Consider the following 19,138-nt stretch of genomic DNA (forward strand, 5'->3'; position numbering starts at 1 on the left):
GCGTGCTTGATGCATGGGGTCACCTAGATCATGCCACGCCATTATTTAGCAACATCTGCTTGGAACCCTTGTCTGCTGCTGGGGGGTCTCCAACGGATGGGTTATTTTCCCCTGTCCCTCCTCTGGCCCCTCCCAGCCCCCCCCCCCCCCCAAAAAAAAAAAAAGTACTGGAGCACTTTATGAAGGTACTGTAGATACCGCCACTCTGAAGTGATTTGGTGATTCCCTTTCTTAGGTAACTTGTAGTTTATAGCACCTAGGCCCTCTACTCAACCCATGGAGCTGCAGACTTTCAGCACTTGCGTTTGCATGTCTGTGAGAAGTGGGAGATTAATTGAAATGATTAAAGATGATGCTGATGAGAAAATTAATGTAGTGACCTGACAGTTTTGTGCACTGTTTAGAGTATCTTCTCTTCCTTGTAATGTCCTAGGCCCTGGATATACATTTTTACACAACGTCTTTTTTTCATAAGTTCTCTTTTTAAAGTGAGCCTTCACTTTTGCACAGGGAGAAAACTGAAAACATAAGATCTGGAACTAGACTCGTGCTGTCGAGCGGCCTGAGCTTTCATTTGTTCACCAGTTTCCATACGCTGTAAGGAGGCGGGGGAAGCTTGTGTGGGAAGAGTTACCGGTTGGTTGGGTGGTTGCTTGCTTGTTTGTTTTTAGACCAACTCCCGGTGAGAGCAGCGTGCGGGCACGATCCCGGCCGCGCAGCCGGGGGCGGAGGGGGCGAAACCGCCCGTGCCCCGGGGGCAGCGGGGCCGGGCCGGGCCGGGCGGCGCCGCGGGGCCGCATGGAGGAGCGGCTGCTCCGCGCCCTCGGGGGGCTCCGGCTGCAGCCGCGGCCCCGTCGCGGCCGCTTCGGCAAGACGCTCGTCCTGCTGCGCGGCCTGCCCGGCTCCGGGAAGAGCACGCTGGCCAGGTAAGGGGCAGCGCAGCGCGGCGGCCAGCTGCTTTGAGTGTATGCTGCCCGTAGGGCTGGGTACCTTGTCGTTCTGGGTGGTGGGTACCACGAGGTGCGTCCCTGGTGGGACCCAAGGCACGGTGTCTTCTGCTTCGTTTTTAGGCTCTCAGGTACAAAACAGCAGAGTGGTGTTGGTAGCCTGGGCTGTTGTGCAGTTTGTCACGGGTGTGGTAAAGCGCTGCCCCTCTCGTGGTGAAGCTTGACAAGAACGATGACTGGTGTTTTCACATCTAGTCACAGCAGTGGTGCATGAAGTGGAAGGGCAGAAGAGACTGTTCCTCTCTCAAACAGGGCTAAAAACTGACTTAAAAAAGGAACTTACAGATAGAAACAACTCTGAGGGGAACGCTGGGAGACAGTGCCACAGTTGGTGTGACACAGCATAGCTACAACCTGTAAATCTGGTATCTCAGACCCCGCCAGGGTCACCCACTTTCCACAAAACCAGGAAAATCAACCCCCCGTATTCCCTGCATCCTTCCCTCAAGTTTTCAGACTCCGGTGCGGACAGCCCAAGTGCTGGTACCATACACAGGTTCTTAAAGGACTTCGCTGATGCTGTTGTTTTCGCAGGAAGGGCTCAGCTGCAAAAGGTGGCGGTATAAAACCCTACAATGGGCTAATCTGTAGTGTTTCCTGTTTTCAGTACTGTACTTTCTGTAAAATGCTACCTCCTGCCTCTCCTGTTCTGTAAGACTAAGCGCACTTACAGATACTGTGTTTTTAATGAAATCTGAAATATGTGCCTAGCTAAAGAGGCGCTGTAAGTACAGGCCGTACATGTTTCTGGGTCTTCTCCTAGTGCACCAAGAACCTCATGATCCGGGGACGTATCCACCACGGTTACAAGTAACTGACTCACCACTGTTTTTTCCGGTTAAAATGCAAGATTAATTATTAATGACAGACTTACAAAGCGCATAGTAAGCCTTGTTTTAGGCCCATGGGAGACAAACGCTCGAGCGTCTCACTCTGCATCCAACTCCTGGAAAAGACAGAGGTGACGTGTAAATTGTATCGTTACTTTCGGCAGTATGTGGCTCAAAGGGCAGTTGTAAAAACGGCGTGTAGTGCCTCTGGGCTAGATTATGAAAAGAGGCTGTGCCAAGAAAATTCAGAGATTTGCCCATCCCACATTCCGCCCTTTTCGGTGTTGTTAATTGCAGCGGGGTAGGCAGGATACACCAGGAGAAGGTTGTGCACGTGGGCAGATGTCTCAATCCATAACAAAACAATATTTTTGAAACAACTCTGTTTAACATCTTCTATAAAGACAGCTAGAAGCACAAATGCATTTGTGATCCTTTTGCACATGTTTCTTAAAACAGCATTTTCCTGTTTCGCAACAGTTATATAATTGTTTTGACTCTACCAAGCTTATTAAAGGACACTGGTGGGCTCAGCAGGCTGAGCTCTGTCTGAGACAGACTAACCACATCAGCTGCTGCACATGCCCGTGGCTGTGCAGGAAGTGTAATGGGTGTCACAGCGTAAACCAGTTTAGCTGCGTCCTAACGAGCATCTGGAGTGGCTTCTCTATTTCTCTCTTTCTGTCACAGATTCAATTTCCATCACATCCTAGGAAAACAAGCCCTGTGCTGAAAAGCTCATGGTGCAGCTCCTGCAGCTCCCTGCGTGCAAGCGGAGGGCTGCGGTGGCGGGTAGTGCTCCGTGCAGCTTGGCTGTGCACAAGCAGTTGCAGCGTGAGGAAGGGCAAACGGAGGGAGTGCTGTCGTTTAAAAACCCTGAGAAAGCAGAAGGCAGATGGTGCATCTTTTAAGGTTTGATGCTGGCGTATTTTCCCTGCCCTGCCAACCCTGCTCATAACTTCCCCTTGCTCGAGCCAGTATGAGTGTTTGTGGGACCACATTGTGAATTCCGCTTCAGGGAATGAATCGGAGTCTGGGTTAAAGGATTCACTCAGTTGAAGAAAGTATTAATATTTCTGAATTGTCTGATTGCCCCAGTAGAAGGACAGCAGGCAGCTCTGGGGTCATTTCTTTGGTGTATGTTTGCAGAAAGCAAGTATAACAAAATAAGACTTGTGGAGGGGGGAGGCGAGTATTTATTTACAAAATCCCTAGGTAAGCTGACTTTACCCACTCAGATTCATTCTCTTGTAGATTTTATTCACTCACACTGTCCCACTGTCACACCCACATATTTGCAAGTGCTTGCAGCACCAAGATGCATTTGCCCAGGGGGTCTTGCAGCAGTCGGAGAGGACAAGGAGCTTCGGCGGTTGCCTCCCCACCGTATCTCCTGGGTTCCTCTTGGTTGCTGATGAGGATCTGATTTTTGGACGGTCTTTTATACCCCCTAGTAGTCAGCCGTTATCATGGTGCCGTTTTTTTGCCTCAAGAGTTTGCTTATTTCATTCTCCAGGAATCTTTGGCAGTTTCCCCCCCCCCCCCCCCCTTTTTTCGTTCTCTCGTTTTGGATGTCTTTACAGCTACAGCCTCTCTTCCTGTTGGAAAAGCAGGAAGGGGAAAGGCACGGACAACCTGGCGTAACCTGCTCGCCATCCTGCCGCTATCAGAGCGTACGTCTTGCAGAGGCAAATCACCTGTCCCGGGGCTTCAGCAGAGTGCTGGCCTTTTGCTGTGTGTGTAAGCAATACCTGCCTGGTTTTGGTCTCTGATGAAGATGGTGAGGGATGTAATAGGGCAGAAGGAGGATTCAGTCTCCTTAATGCCAAGGCCCATACCTCTCCAATGACTTCACGGTTAAGGATAATCTTCCCTGAACTACGTTTATTAGGTGATCCTAACTGGCTCCCTCTGACTGTTCACCCAACGTTGCTACCAGCAGAAGCATGGAGCAGAAGAGGGCAGTTTGGAGGTACATCTCTAACAGCCTCCATCGCAAGTACGTGCAGCACCCGCCACCTTGGCACGTCCTCCCGGCTTCACGGTACATCTTTCCTGCTCAAACTGAGGCAACTGCCGAGAAGACATGCTGGTTATCTGAGATGATGGAGTGGGCATAGCTTCCAAAAACATCTCTGAAAATCAAATGACCTGCATAAAGTTCATAGCCGGTTCCTGCACAGGCTGTTTCTCTGTTGTACAGCAGCTGTATTTTCAGCTCTTTGGCAACATGTTGCTGTGATACACAACTCACGTAACACATGGCCCTCTCTAGCTAGCAATTTTGCCCAAATATGAGGCATGATCAAACAACCAGAGCAGACTGTTCATTTTTCTCTTTATTTATTAGTAGAATAACATAAAACTTTTCATCCACTGCTGTCAGTTTATCGCTTGAAGTAGGGTCATTCCTTTGCCCCTTATGAAGCATGGAGCGAGCAGTCTTGCAGAGCAGATGACCAGAAAACAGGAGGGTAAAATTACGTTGGCACTGAGGAACCGCTGCTTGGTGTAGTCTGTGGCTTCTCGAGTTATCTCCGCTGCGTTTGTCCAGCTCCTTCCTACGCTTCCAGCCCCACTGTTGTTATGAGGATCCTTAAGGTCCCGCACGGCTCCAGCTCGGACACACGTTATGGGCTTTGCCTATTAGCTCGTGCTTCTAGGTGGTAATGTGTTGCAAACATTTAACCATGTTAATACAAAATGCCCTAAGCTTCAGGGAATTCTCCTGAATAATCTGTTTATCAAACCTTACGTGCAGCCTGTTGCTCTGCAAAATACCGCCGCTGCTCTAATCCAAGCAGGCGAGATGTGTGCCCTGGGAGAGGTCTGCAGCACTGCAGCAGTTGGCTGGCGGGCTTGCCCTGGGCCAAAGTCTTCAGGGCGCTAGCAGTTGTCCAAATAGTGCAGGCAGCTAACCGTGCCATGCAGGTGCTCCAGATCTCACAGGTCAGATTTTCCGGCAAAACCGAGTACGTTTCAGATGCCGTGGGAATGCCTTGCATTACGGAAACTGACCAGAATAAGTAGTTCAGTGCAGTGTTATTACATAAACTTTAGAAAATTTACCAGTTCTGAGATCTGCCTGAAATACAGTTCTGTTAATTTTTATGAATGCTGAGAATGTTCCTTCCAATATACTTACTCAATATCAGAAATTCATTTACCTTCAGATTTTCTGATGGAAAAGCATGACAGCATGAGAAATGTAATTACGGACTTCTTTTCTCTCCAGTAATGTTATCAGTGATCTTGGAGACTTCTCCCATGTGTTCTCCTTGCATGCAGCTAGTTGAAGTCTTGGATAATTAGTTTGTTATCTGTGAGGATAGAAATATATATAGTTAAAATTTGGAACTATCATTTGAAAGCACTGGAGATGCTATTAATAAAAAAGGGACTTAAAAACTGTGTAAATCATGGGAACAGGTCCTCAGATTAATGACTTAGAAGACTTTAAAAACACTGTCTCTTCAGAGATATAATTCTTACAATGCTGCTATGGTCAAATAGAAGCACAATTAGGTTTTCAACAGAAAGACTATGTCTCTCTTTTTTTGCCCATAGCAACCATCGTAAGCATGGCCAAGGTGAAGCAGCAGGTAAACGCGCACCAAGCAGCCGCATTGCCTGGCCGAATCCCCACGACCCGAGGCTGCCGCCGCGGTCAGCGGGGCAGGTGGCGAAGCCCGTGGCCCTCCGCAGCTCCGCGTTTCTGAGCGCTTACCGGTTTCCAGCAGCAGAAGCCCGAATTTTGCTGCTTTTGTGACAGGGCTGAAGAAAAGCAGAAGCATTTAAGAGCTTCCCCCCCTCCCCAGCTGTATCAGGCAATCTAACGTGATCTGTTACCTGGCATACAAACCTGCTTCCGCTTGGGAAAGGGGAAAAGAAACGGGTGGGGAGGGTTCTGGGAGATTTATTGCAAGAGAGGAAACATCCCCGTTTCCCCCAATCCTCCTTTTTTCCTGAAATCCAGCAGCAAACTTGTGTTTAGCAAGATGTATAATATGCCATGTTTTATAAGTACAGTAAGACAAAGAGCCATGCAATTAAAAATGCCACAAAGTTGTATTAACACTGGACCTTTGACAGATACTGTTTATCACAGTGCAGCGCTTTTTTTTTTGGCAATGTTAACGTATCTGATAAGCACCCTTTCATCTCGCGATGAGATTTCTTCTTTTCCTGCTTAGAATAGTTTGACAATTACTGATCTGACTGCAGTGGGTAATTTTTGTTTTAGAGTGCTGATCAAAATTTATTAATAAGCAACATTGGTCCCAAGTCCTCCCATTTTCAACTGCTTTGTCAAAATATAGGTGTTTTTATTTTGCAGAGTGATTAGTATTCTAATGTGATGCTATAAAACCTTTATTCTAAGCAAACCAACTTGTTCTGCCTAGCTTATAGCTCTCTAGAGTCGCAAGGGAAATGCTAAAGAGGTTTGGGTGCCTGTTGAAATTATAAGGGGCAAAAACCCCAGAATTTTTGCTGACTTCGCAGGTGGTAGAGGATTACTGAAAGCTCTTGTAAATTTTGGTGTCAGTTTGGTTGCTTCAAAAAGCCACATGTAAACACAGCAAAATAAGCAGAAGGTAAAGCTTCTTATTTTTCCTATTTAATGCTCTGTTATGTTGCTGTTAGTAGGCATTCACTTCTTTAAAAGGAAAGAAGGCAAATGTGACAGTGATTCATAGTTTTTAACACACTTTGAACCATATTTTCCTCCCTTTGAAGCACAATTTTTATCTACTTTAATTACCAGTGATGCGAAGGTAGTAGACTGAGTTTGCAGATAACCGCATACGTAGCATCCATGCATAGATTGCTTAAAGGGTTAATATCAAAGTCCTCTTGTAAATGTATGCATATGTGTTAGCAATTAAATAACAAGGAATATGCTGAGAGAATAATTTAAAGAAATTGCTCTGACTGCAAAAAGTTTTAAAGGAAGGGAACACTGGGCAAGATAATAAACATCTTGGAATCTTTTATTAATATGCACAATTACATGTGCATCATAGCAGTTAAAGGGGCTATAAAAATTTTAGCACAACTCATTTTTTAGAGGTTGTGATGCAGATGGGTAAAACAGAGGGAAAGGTAAGGTGCTGAATTATATTGAGAGCTAAATATATCACTTCATCAACATGAGAGTAAGCAGGTGATGTGCTGGGTGTTCACATGCTTTCTATGATAAGAACTCTTTGCCTGGGATCAAAGCTAACGTGAGAATGGTCTGACTGCTTTCCAAAAGTTTGCAACGTGCCTTTGGTTACATCAGTTTGCCCAGAAGTAATTATGTGAATAAGCATCTTTTCAGTGCTAAAAGATAACTGCATGTAGCCACTAAATGGTAGGGGATTTTGTGGTAGCAAAACCCCAAGGCTGCAAGGTCAGCCCTGGCAAGCCAGTCAGCAGCGGAGTCTGTGCTCTTGGTGGCAGTTATTACCCCGAAATAATGTTCATTAATCAACCGAGAGAAGTTACCGTGGCAGTTACCAAGGCAGAAGCGGCCCTTTCCTCAGCTAAAAGCAGTGTGCAGGATGGGTGATGAACTGCTGCTAGCAGGCAGATTGGGATAAAATTAGTAAGTGAACGATGAGAGCAGGACTCGGGACGACAGAATTAAACGTCGTCTGTCCGTCTGCCTGTTTGTTTGCAGATAACCTCGAGGGACCTTTCCCCTTGCCCTTGCTCAATTCGATCAGGCACTGAGAAATACTGGGGGGTTTTTTGCAGCTTATGGGGGTGGAAGAGAAACGTCTTATGAGGGAGGTTAAAGTGAGTCATGGGGACTAAGACCTCAGCGTAGTGAGAGAGCGGGGCGGGCACCTGCACGTCCGAGAGGCGCGAGCTTTCCGCATTGGCCCGATTTGCTTTTCCGGTGCTGTTTTGGGCTGAGGGGGACGAGAGGAGCGAGGCAATGCAGCAGGCTCGCCCCGACTTCTTGCAGAGATTTCTTCCCTGTCCTCATCCTTGCTGTCGTCCTCCTCATCCTCCTCGTCTTCCTTGTTGTTGACCTTGTCCTCGTCCTCATTCTCCTTGTCCTTCTCGTCCTCCTTCTCATCCTCCTCGTCCTCATGCTCGCCCTCCTCCCGGCACTCCCAGGGCTGAGGAGAGAGATGGCTCCATCTATGGACACAAGTAAGTCAAGATCTGACTGTGCAAACGGGAATGCCATCTTGCATTAAGATTTTTTTGTACTCTCTAAGGACTGGTAGAGGAACACTGCACATTTAAGCCACCACCAAAGGAGCCTTTTCGCTTCCTTGTGCTGGTCTCCGGGTGTCCAAAAGGCGGCCGGCCAGCTCACCACAGCGCAGCCAGCTCACCGCGGCGCTGCTCTCCCCACGGCTCCCGGGCCCCAAGGAGCGTCCGCGTGGGACGTGTCGGCCATAGGAGCCGGGGGATTGCCCTGTGCCACTTCAGAAATCTCTCCAGCGAAACTCCTGTGATCAGGTTGTCTTTGGAGACTGGCTTCCCTGAGATTATCAGTATCTTTTTGGTTATTTACAATCAGCTCTTTTCAGCTAACTCTGAAAGAAAATTGAATTTGTTATTTAGTATGGTTAAAGACTCATATGTTGGTATTCCATCATAGATTGCTGAATTGAAGGAATCAAGAACACTCTTTTAAGCTCAATTCCTGTCCTCCTATGTGTCCCTCTACCGATTACATTTTCAGTTCTCTTGAAGCTGCGGTTTTCAAAACGAAGTGCTGTGCAAAGCTGCAGAGCATTTGCAAAGCTCTGAGTTTAATGTCTGTTCTAAAGGAGTACATTCGTGTGCACTAATCCTGCTTTCATCTTTTTTTTCAGACAACTGAAACGTGACTACCCCAGCGCTGTAGTTCTCAGTACTGATGACTTCTTCAATAGAAATGGTGTGTACGTGTTTGAGCATGACTTCCTGGAGGACGCGCACGAATGGAACCAAGCAAGAGGTGACTGACCTGGAGCCAGGTTTTCTCAGCGTAGTTTTACCTTCAGTCTGTCCATAAACTTAGCCCCCAAAATAAAGTATCTCAAAGTAGCGGTGTACAGTATAGTAACACTCTGGGAAGATAATTTTGGAGTGCATCGTCCACTGACGTTCATGGTTTACTGGTTAAAAAAAGTTATTTACAAAAGAGAGGAGTTCAGAAATGACCAAAGGTTGGTGATAAATGTTATTTTAGAAAGTAGAACAGTGAATACTAGGTGGCTTGGTAACAGCAGGTGGCATGCCAACACCAGCACAGCAGCGGCTCAGTACCGCTGTTGGCACGTTGTTCAGAGTGTAAAACTCCCCCAGTGTCGATCCCCACTGGGAAGTGGGTGTTACAGTGAGTTGCTAGTGATGTCCAGGAGGAAACCTGCAAACTTAATTATAAGTTTGAGAATGAAACAATCCAGGTGTCTGTTTCAGGGAGAAAAGTGTAACACACTTCTGAGGCTGTGCTCTGACCTTTGTGGAAGCAGCAAACATACGTTGAGGTCACGGAGCAGATGTCTTCTGCAAATAACAGTTATTAATACCTGCTGTGGCTACCTAGCGCTTATGGACCTGTAAGCATGGTCTACAGGCATTTCAGCTCTTACCACTGAGCACAGTCACTGGCTGCATAACATCCTTTGAGAAAGTGCTGGCTGATTTACTGTCCCCTGGTTGCGTTTGGGTGGTAGGTGAAAACCCACGTCAGGGTTGAGAGCCAAGTGCGCTAGGAATGGGCCAAAGAAAGGACTCTGGGGGCTAGTAAAACCTGGATCAGTCTGTTATTTAATATGTTTAGCTTTACTTAATGTGTTGCATTACAGCAGACAAAGCAATGAAGAATGGGAAAAGCCCGGTTATTATTGATAATACCAACATCCATGCTTGGGAAATGAAGCCGTATGTGATGATGGTAGGGAAAGCTATGATTTATTGCTTTTACATGCTCCGCTATGACATTTAAGAGGCAATCTGATGGAAAGGGTTCTTACCGTGGCGAAAAATAATTACTTCCATTTTCCCTTAGTTCTCTAATTATAGTTAGTGATAATTGATACTGCGAAGATGTAAGGAAAGAGATGCCAGTGTCCTTGTTTTATCTAGTTGGTTGTATAACAGAGTGGAAGCAAAATCACTCTAAAAGATCTTGCACTGTGACTTCTTGGTGATCAGGCTGTCACTCCCTTCTCCAAAAGTAGCATGAATGTAACAGTTTCAAAATTATTAGTTGACAAATATATCAAGATATGATTTATAGTTTTAATTCAGGACTTGTAAAAAATACACGATAAAGTGTCTTTGCGGATGCATTTGTATCTGTTTTCAGTGATTCTGGCAAGGATGGCATTTATTGGCAATATTTTTTAGTACAGTTTCATAATGTCAGTGCCAGCCTCACATTCATGCTTGTGCACAGCTATAAGTTCTTGGGTTATTGTCTTGCCAGTTAAGAAATTTGAGTGTAAGTGTTTTTTTATGGAGCCCAAGAGAGGCAAGTATTAATAGTAGTGCTGCAAACCATAGGCATGTTACTACAATAGCAGAAATTGTGAATGCTTGTGGGTGACGATGTAGCAAGTGAGAGATCTCAGCTGGAGGTGGACTAAATGTAAAAAGGTCAGCAGAGTCCCTGCCTCCTTTCTGCTACTCTATAGCCGCCTCAGGAGGCAACCCTCCCACCCCCCAAAAAATCCAAGAGCAAAAGCAATCAAGTAGTTGTATTACATAGCTGGGAGCTATGCTGAGGCTTGCTGGGAACAAAAATCCCTGATGTAAGAGTTCATGAACTAGCTGGGACTCAGCCCACAGCCTTGGTGGGAGTCGCCGTTATCTCCTTCTGTGTGGCACCTGGTGGGATGTGACTTGTCTCTTCTTGGCCAGCTAAAATCTCAGGGTGGTGCTCACAGAGTCAGGAAAACCGGCTGCCCCTGGGCTCAGCAACCATCTGTCTATGGCTAAAACTTCTGTGTACTTCTTCAGGCCCGTGAAAATAGCTATGAAGTTATATTCCGAGAACCAGATACACCCTGGAAGTTCAATGTTCAAGAACTGGCAAGGTACATCTTTCTCTCTTTGATTAAGCAGGGAGTTTCTCATTTTATTAATGTGCTCTGAAGAAAGGTTAGCACTCCTCCTGTTTATATGTGCTAAAAAATAACCTAGTAGATGACAACAGAACAACTGTGGCATTGTTCTGTTACTTGGTACCTGATGTGCAGTGAGCTCAGCTCCAAAAGTGACTGATCTGAAGGGAATCGATCACCAGTGGGCTAGTAAAGGTACCTGCCTGAAGCACGTGTTCGTACTGCAAACACCTAGGGGCAGGGACCCTGATTTTTGTTCTGTGTTTTGAGCAGCACTTTCTGTATTTGGGTACAAGACATGTCGAGGCACTACAGGCAACATCTTGACTTCTGTTCTTAAAAAGTCTAACCATGATAAGTATCATCTTTCTGTAGTATGGTGGGATGCTACATTAACCACTTTCAAGAAATGAGGTTCTAGAGGATCTTAACACACACATGCAAAATGGATACAATGTGCATCTCATTTCTGCATGATACCGTAGTAACAGAGGTAACCGCATGGCTTTAAGTATGCTGCTTGGCTAGCGGATGCAGGGTGAACAGCTGTGATGTTATTGCAAAATCCATGCAGACAGACTTCCTGGGCTGTAGCCAGCTGGCTGTGGCGTGTGTTGCAGCCGAGTGCACCCCTACCTGTGAGACCCAGAAGGGAGCCTGTGCTAACTTACTTGTCTCAAGAAAACAGGGCATGGTGACTTTGCTTCGACTGATTTTAGGCGTTGGCAGTATTTTAATGTTTTTGTACAAGCTAGGAGCTCCAGTCAAGAATCAGTGGTGTTCTTTTTATGCTTGATGGAGACAAATGCTGGAGGTCTGTGCCTCAGAGCATTCACAGCCCCACGGGAGCCACGACACGGCGGCCGGCAGCCGATGGCCTGGGGCTGAGGGCCAGTGAGAACGGCCATGACGTAGCCTCACACGGTCAGACCAGCATGTGCTTCACCAGCACCAGCCAGGAGGGATTTGTAGGGCATCACTGCAGAGATGTATTTTAACAGTAGTCGTTAATTATAGACCAAACTACTTGGTCACTTGTGTGTTGTTTTATTAATCAGTTGAAACAAGTCAACGGTTTATGGTAGCCAGTGAGCACTGTACAAATACATTGTTTGGGGCAGTCCCTTGGCAAATGATTCAGGGACAAGTGAAGGTGCTTTCTGGTGCACGAGGGCCTTCAGTCTGTGCTGCACGTTTCTGGATAGCCGGTAAACATCCCTAGTTTCCACAAGTTTCCACCAGTGCTAGGTTCCCTAGGTGCCACAGCCTTTTGTCCCCTCAAGCTGATGTGAACAACCGAAGTCTCCCATGCAATCACTGCTAACTCTCTCCAGAGCTCTGCTTATGTGTCCTGCACACCCAGGTGTGATTCAGGATACCGCTGACAGCACAAGTCCCTTACTATCCCCACAGCTCAGGTACAAAGAGGGCGGGAGCAGGGACTGGGTTGCAGTTACCCGTCTGGTTCCAGGACTGCGTGTCCACATTGCATCTTCACTGGCAATGAAATGTGTGCTGGGTGCTGGTCCTGGGCACTCATGGGAGGCACTGGCTGCTGGAGGGACTTGTGGCCACATCACAAGTAGGGTGCACATCCTGCTGCATGACCAGCACCTCAGTGCTGCCAGGGAAAAGGGTTTTTTGGAGTGCTCCAGGATGTGCACACTGCAAGACTGCAAAAATACAGATGCAGGACAAACTTGCGCCAGAATGAATCCATCCTGCATGCTAAATCACTAATGGCGCTTTAAAGAGTTAAATGGCAAAAAAACAAGACTATCAAGAATTTGCAAAAACTTTTTTTTTCTTGGGGGGGGGGGGGGGAATTCACACTGAAGTCCTGAGTGTCTCCAGCTGTTTCTGGTCTCTCCAGCAAGCCCTGTGTGTTCGAGTACCCTGTTCCCCTCTCTCTCAGCCGTGTCTTCATTTGCTCCAATGTGTGAGCATGGCCAGCCTCTGTGGCAAACAAATTCCACCAATTTGTCTTCCCACCGGCTTCCCCTCTTCCCAAGTCCCTGTTTGCCAGCAGCAGGCCTTGGCCTTTCAGCCCAGCGAGCACCTGGGCTAGGTTTTCCCACTCAGCTACTGCAGCAGCAGAGTCAGGCCCCTGCACGCATCCGTTGCAAGTCGGCAGCAGGGCGAGCTGCAGCCCTGGCTGCCTTTCCGCAGGTGTGTAAAAGCCCCCCCCCCCCCCCCCCCCAAGCCTGCCAAGCTGGTTGCATTAAATAACAACAATATTCATATACCACAATACACAGATCTACACAGCACATTCATCTAATGTCTCAAGGCCTGGCTGCTCACCAAAATCTTTGGGTTATGTTTTTTCCAGCAAAGTCACCAAAAATAAATTTGAAACATAGGTGGCCATGAATAACAGTGGTGAGAAAGGGCTAAATCATATCACTGGGGCCAAGAACTGACATCCTGAACACAGCAGGCCCCTTAGCAAGCTTAAGGTAACCTGTAATATATGGGTGACTAAATAACCTGTATTTTCTATTAATGTTGGTTCTGTAGAAGAAACATTCATGATGTCCCTCGCCAAAAGATACAGCGGATGAAGGAGCAGTACGAACACGGCGTGACCTTCCACAGCGTTCTTCGGGCCCAGAAGCCGAACGGAGCTGAGCGGAGCACCGGGGCCCCCCAGGCGGGGGGTGGTCATGGGGCCCAGCGCGCCCCCCGGGCGGCCCTCGCCGACAGGCGGCTGCGTGGGCCGCGAACAAACCTTGCGCCAGTTAATTAAGGGATGGATTTCACGTCTGTTTTAATCGTCAGGATATAAATGTCTTTATTTTTACATTTTTCTAAATTATTTCTTATTCTTGTATTTTTCTACTATATTTCTAATTTAGACTCTTTTATCTTACAAGTCTTTAAATGTCAGCGAACAATAATTTCACAGGTTTATGTGACTGAACTAAGCCCACTGTACCCAGTACAGACTATAACCCCCCACCCAAACCTTCTTCCACCACTAAAATCCAGTCACATTTATGGTGAAATTTGCTAGCTGTGCTTATCACACTTTTTCTTTTTTTTTTTTTCTTTTTTTTTTTCTGCCTAGCTATCTGTCACTAACAGATAACACTAGATATTCTCAAATTCTTTCTTTCATCAGAGGCTATGTGGCCAAGTCCTCCCCTGTGCAGCAGTCCCTTCTTGACATTTTGCTTTTAGCCGGCTGCATGTCTTGCGTGGCCTTTTGTCTCTTCCCACTCTACCATGTCCAGGGCATTACTGCTGGCTTTAAGAGAGGCAAAGTGAACCATTTAAAAAAAAAAAAAAAAAAAGGTAGCTCTAAAAGACCTTAACAAGATTTAACAGCATTCCCTGTTCTACCTCAGCATCTCTGCTGCCTTGATTCATGCTTTTCTCGCTTTAGCTCTTGCACAGCCAAAGTTTCTCCAGCCTTGAGAAAAGCTTTAATGCTGAACCGAGCTCCTTGTCTTGCTGAGACTTGGGCTGGCAGGAGAGGCCGAGTTCAGCTGAGCCCGACACAAGGCCACATGTGGAGGGTCTTGAAAGGAGCCGCTAGTGCTAGTCTAGCACTCAGGCAGGAGGAGGGCTACAGAAACAGCTCTAAGTAGTTGAAACACATGTCTACAGAATACCTGAAATAACCTCAAGTACAAATTCTATTTCAGAAAATGATTACTTAAGAAGGGAGAAAGAAAAAATGTGTACATAGGGGGAGAAATCAGCTCCTTCCACGACAAAGCACAGAGAAACCCACGTGGATGGGGGAATGGATGAAAGAAAGAAGCTATCTTGCACTATTTTCTTTTGTCTGTATGTTTAAATCACACTGATGATTTCCGTATCAGGAAGCCTCTGGAAGCAATTTTTAAAACGCAGCATTTGCAATGACAATTTTTTAAAGTAGGTGTGAAATATTAGAGAGCAGTTGTAGAAAGGGATGGTAGTGCTTTATTTTGCAGTAGGAAATGAAGACAGCTAGCACTAGACATTGAGAAGTGCAGGTATAGCTGCAACTAATTAGCAGTTTAGTGGATAGAGAAGAGTTACGAGGCATAAAGAAGTATCATGCTGTCACTGTGCTAAAGCAAAGCTGTCTGTAGGACTCTAAAGTAGTGGATGTATGGGATAAATTTTTTACTCAAGTAGCATTTAATGTAGTAGTGTCTTAAAGGGTCTCCATCATAAATAATTGTGACCGAAGGGGCCGAGGGAAGCTGGCTCAGCAGCAGCTGCTTGCAGCCCGTTACAATTCTCTGGTCCTGCCACAACGTTCAGCCGTCCCCACGTCCCCCCAGGCTGGCAGGGGGAGCTGCTGGCCTCCTGCAGGAGCACGCGCCTTCGGCGGGCGTCTGGTAGGAGGCAGGAGGACAGGGCGGGCTGACTGCAAAATCCCAGTGGAGGTGCAGCTCGGCTCGCTAGAGAGAGTAGAGAAATTCCAGTTCTGCAAAGTCTCACTTGTTGAGCTTAATGAGAACAAAGTAATGAATAAAAGTACTCGCTACTGCACTTCAGTATTTTCCTGGCAGAAAGAACTCATAAGTGACGAAATTAAAGTAAGATCATTCTTTCCATAATGTCACTCAAAGTGGTACCTTTACTACAAATGAGTAGTTTAGAAACATTCATAGTTACAGCTGTTTTCTAAAACTTTTAACACTATGAGAAGTATGAGGGAAAAACCATTATGAAAACTGTACTGAAATTAAAGAGCAATATTCCAGAATTAAAGTGTTATGTTCTGGTTATAATGGAATTAGGGAATTGTTTTCACTTATTTGGCACAGTACTACTGCAATAGATGTGCTCCATATTTACTTCTGACAGCCAAACAACTGTTCTAACAGAGGCAACAAAACTGATGCTTTTACACAGAAACAAAAGATCGTGGTATAATTTAGGAATACATCAGAATCAAAGCAATGGCTTATAAAATGTCATTAAACCTTTGGCCACGCTAATGCCTATTGCATCATACGTAGCTATGTGAGAAATGTATAATTATTCAACTCCAATTTATGGTATCAGATGAAATGCCACTTACTTTGTTTTTGTAATATATCTTTATTAAATACGATCAGAATTTAATGTACAAAGTGTAAAAATAATTTGAATTTGAAATATATACAACACTGTATACATGCATTTAGTAGCATTCTTATTTTTTTTGTCTCTGTAGCTTTCTGTGGTCTGTTAATGAGCCCTCAGCTTCCTCTGCATCCTGCTGAAAAGCCTCAGCCCCTTCAGCACAATGTTTTGAAGAGTTATTTGCATCCTCACCAGATCTAAAACTATTTTTTTGTGAAAGATCATCAGATAAATTAGTAGCTATTGTACTGCTGTTTTCATTTACACAATCAATCTTCTCTTCTGGTAAAGTATTTATGAGTGCTTGCGTATTAATCATCGCAAGTTCTTCATCTGCAACCAGATCATTCTCAGGAAGACGGACAGTCTCTCTCAATTTTCTACAGGGGGTGGCATGACTGATATTCCAATTATTTTCTTTTGGTGACTTGCTATGCTGAAAACCCAAACTTCGCGGAGGCTGAAATGCCTTTTTTAAAGATGGAGAAACAGTTGAACAGATTGGTGTCAGTGGTGGAGGGGCAGGTATGCGGCTGAGCAAGTCCATAGCTTTTCTCTTTTTGCTGTTTTTGGGATGGTCTTCATTTGTAGTAGCAGATGGAGACATTTTTGCTGAGCTGTGTGGGACAAGTTTCAAATTCTGTATGCTGCTTGCCAAAGGCCTATGATACTTCACTTCGATATTAGGAGAAGAGATCTGTTTAAAAAAGAAGTTTTATGTTAAAGAAAACATCCTATTTTGTTAGCTTCCTCAAATACTTCCACACAACGGGGAAAAAAATGATACAAAAATGCTATTCATGTCATTAAAGTGAACTTTAATTTGTTATCTTCTGATAGTGATTAACATTTTTTTCAAGTACTGATGCTTGATAAATCATTTTTACAGGCACATTAAGACAGAACAGTTTCAGTTTCTGAAATCTAAACTAAATGTATGGGATTTTTTCTGTGCCAGATTGTACGAATTCAAAATAATCATTATAGAATAGAGTTAATTTTGACTTATACTGCACTGAACATATACTCAAAAAGTTGTCAAAGAAAAACATAAAAGAAAACTGAAAAAAGGGGGAAAATAAAAAAAGGAGGGCAGCATATAGACTAAAAAAATGAAGGGTAACCATATGCGCAAGATAATCACTACGCTGCAAGTCATCAAACCCATGCTTAACTTCAGTATACCTTTAAAGTCTCATTTATTTTAAATTGGTTAATATATTTAATAAAATTATATATACTGCTAAACCTTCAAAATTAAATATTAGAACTGTCTCTGAAAATAGAAAGTGATGCCTTGGAGACTTTTTAATCTAGTCCTCAGGAATCAGTCTTAAATTAGGGTGCTTCCACCTCCATAGCAACCAGTGGCAGAAAAAATTTTTGTTCCAACTGCACTCAGTCCTACGCTTCTGGAACAACTTACCACCAGCAACCTTCAGGGAAAAGACAGCACTATTTAACTCCAACAATTTATGTTGAGATTGCTCCAAATGTAAACCTTTACCAAGAAAATTGTAAGTGAACTATATCTAGGAAAAAAGACCAGAAGATATATTATCTAAACAAGGGCAGGACTTGCAGAGTGTCCCAGAAGAAAAATAAAATACTGATGAAGAACTTTCCTCCCAGTGACATCCATATGTCAGATAGTTTTCATAATGGGACCTAGAAAGCAGTAAGTCATCCGTAAGGGAAAAGAGGATTCAATTTACTCATATAAAATTAGAAAGGAAGTTAAGCCCCACTGGAACACTTCTTCTATAAACATAATATACCAAAAAATGCAGAAGGATGTTGATTTTAGTGGACGAAGAGGTGACTAAGATGCAACAAATCTCTAGCTACAATTTTTGTGGAAATTTTGAGGAAAAAAACCAATCAGTATAAGCCATATAGTATAAAATGTGCTTATATTATTACTATAAGTATTGTCTGTATAAAACCAATATTAGTTACAAGAAGCTTACCAAACTGTTATGCCCTGCATAAAGGCCTGAGTTACAAGGGGAAAAGCATTCCAAGCCATATCTTTTAGGTAAGTTGGGTGTAAGTGGGCCATTTCTGCGGAGCAAATTCATCAATTTTCTTTCGGCATCAGAACAAAAGGAATCCACATTCTATAAAGAAGAACAGATTACAATGCAGTAACAGCTGTTTTTAAAATTACAAAAGTATTATATGCTTGCAAACAAAATTTTGGGGACTAAGCTTTCTCATCATGATTCTGCCATAAGTTTATTTTATGGGTAACCAACAATTTAGAAGATTGCTGCAACTTCGGTGGGGGGAAGCAAAATACACCTTCCTGATACTGTTAAGAAGAAACACCTCCTTCTGTACTTAAACCTGTTTTTCAGTAAGAAGTGAGAAGGCATGACCAGATGCACTACTTCACACAGCTACAAAATTAGGTTTTTTTTAACAGCCAACTGGTTAATGAACGTGTTCAATTGAGCACAATAATAAACTTTAAAAAGGCTAGAGCCAAAGTGTCTGTGGCAGATTTCCCCATTGACAGCTCCACTATTTTTGTTAGCCAGAGAAGATTCTGTGGCACATCTTGAGGACAGTACTGTTGAGCTAAGGGAAAAAAAAGCAGAGACATTCAATAGGAGATACGGAAAGTTGTCCAGGAAAAGTATATGTAACACCTTACTCCATCTTCCATAAAATCCCCTCAAAAGTCAACATGACATGCGTTACTTACTCTAAGAGTTATTAGTACTAACAGATTCTTTGGTGAAGAATACCACACAGCATTAACTAAAATTAACTGTGTTGAACTAAAAATCCACAGGTTTACCTCTATTGCACTTCTCAGTTCGTTAAATTTCTCTTGAAGATAGTTTTCCTTTGGACTGGCAGAGAATACAGAAAGATCACCAGCTGAGAGCATAGGAATTTCTGATCTGAGTTCAGACTGCTGCTGAAGGTTGCTTGCAGAAATGAATGAACTGCGGACAACTATATCTTCAATAGCAAGGTGTTTAAGATCTGTCCGGATCTTTACTGCCACTAGATTGTAGTTTTCATCAGACAAGTACACCAAAGTAGTGAAACCTAAAAACAAGGAAAAATTTGAATTAAATTGTAAACCTTTATTTAAAGGTTGATTATTGCAATTTGTATTTATAAAAAGAAACCACACATCTTGAAAGAGTTCTACTTG

At 44.4% G+C, this 19,138-nt stretch overlaps 2 protein-coding genes across 6 annotated transcripts in view; one reads left to right on the forward strand and one right to left on the reverse strand.

Annotated features, from left to right (window-relative positions):
* Positions 1 to 618: 618 nt before the first annotated feature.
* On the forward strand, positions 619 to 16,023 carry N4BP2L1 (NEDD4 binding protein 2 like 1). Of its 2 annotated transcripts, none has more exons than XM_026108845.2 (5): positions 619 to 926; positions 8,659 to 8,783; positions 9,637 to 9,725; positions 10,793 to 10,869; positions 13,417 to 16,023. In XM_026108845.2, the coding sequence occupies exons 1-5, from the start codon at positions 799 to 801 to the stop codon at positions 13,643 to 13,645; spliced, it is 648 nt and encodes a 215-aa protein (XP_025964630.1). In that variant the 5' UTR covers positions 619 to 798; the 3' UTR covers positions 13,646 to 16,023. The 2 variants fall into 2 exon arrangements, with proteins under 2 accessions (XP_025964630.1, XP_025964631.1); XM_026108846.2 differs by having other exon boundaries at positions 693 to 926; positions 9,640 to 9,725.
* The window catches only part of BRCA2 (BRCA2 DNA repair associated), a 39,619-nt gene continuing 36,341 nt past the window's right edge, over positions 15,861 to 19,138 (reverse strand). For all 4 annotated transcript variants that reach the window (XM_026108843.2, XM_026108842.2, XM_026108841.2 and 1 more), the window contains 3 exons: positions 18,773 to 19,029; positions 17,937 to 18,086; positions 15,861 to 16,663 (listed from right to left, as the gene is read on the reverse strand). In XM_026108843.2, the coding sequence (XP_025964628.2) occupies positions 16,037 to 16,663; positions 17,937 to 18,086; positions 18,773 to 19,029 (1,034 nt within the window). In that variant the 3' untranslated portion in view covers positions 15,861 to 16,036. The remainder of the gene's footprint in view (positions 16,664 to 17,936; positions 18,087 to 18,772; positions 19,030 to 19,138) is intronic.

The sequence above is a fragment of the Dromaius novaehollandiae genome, chromosome 1 (genome assembly GCF_036370855.1).
Source record: "Dromaius novaehollandiae isolate bDroNov1 chromosome 1, bDroNov1.hap1, whole genome shotgun sequence".
Lineage (NCBI taxonomy): Eukaryota > Metazoa > Chordata > Aves > Casuariiformes > Dromaiidae > Dromaius > Dromaius novaehollandiae.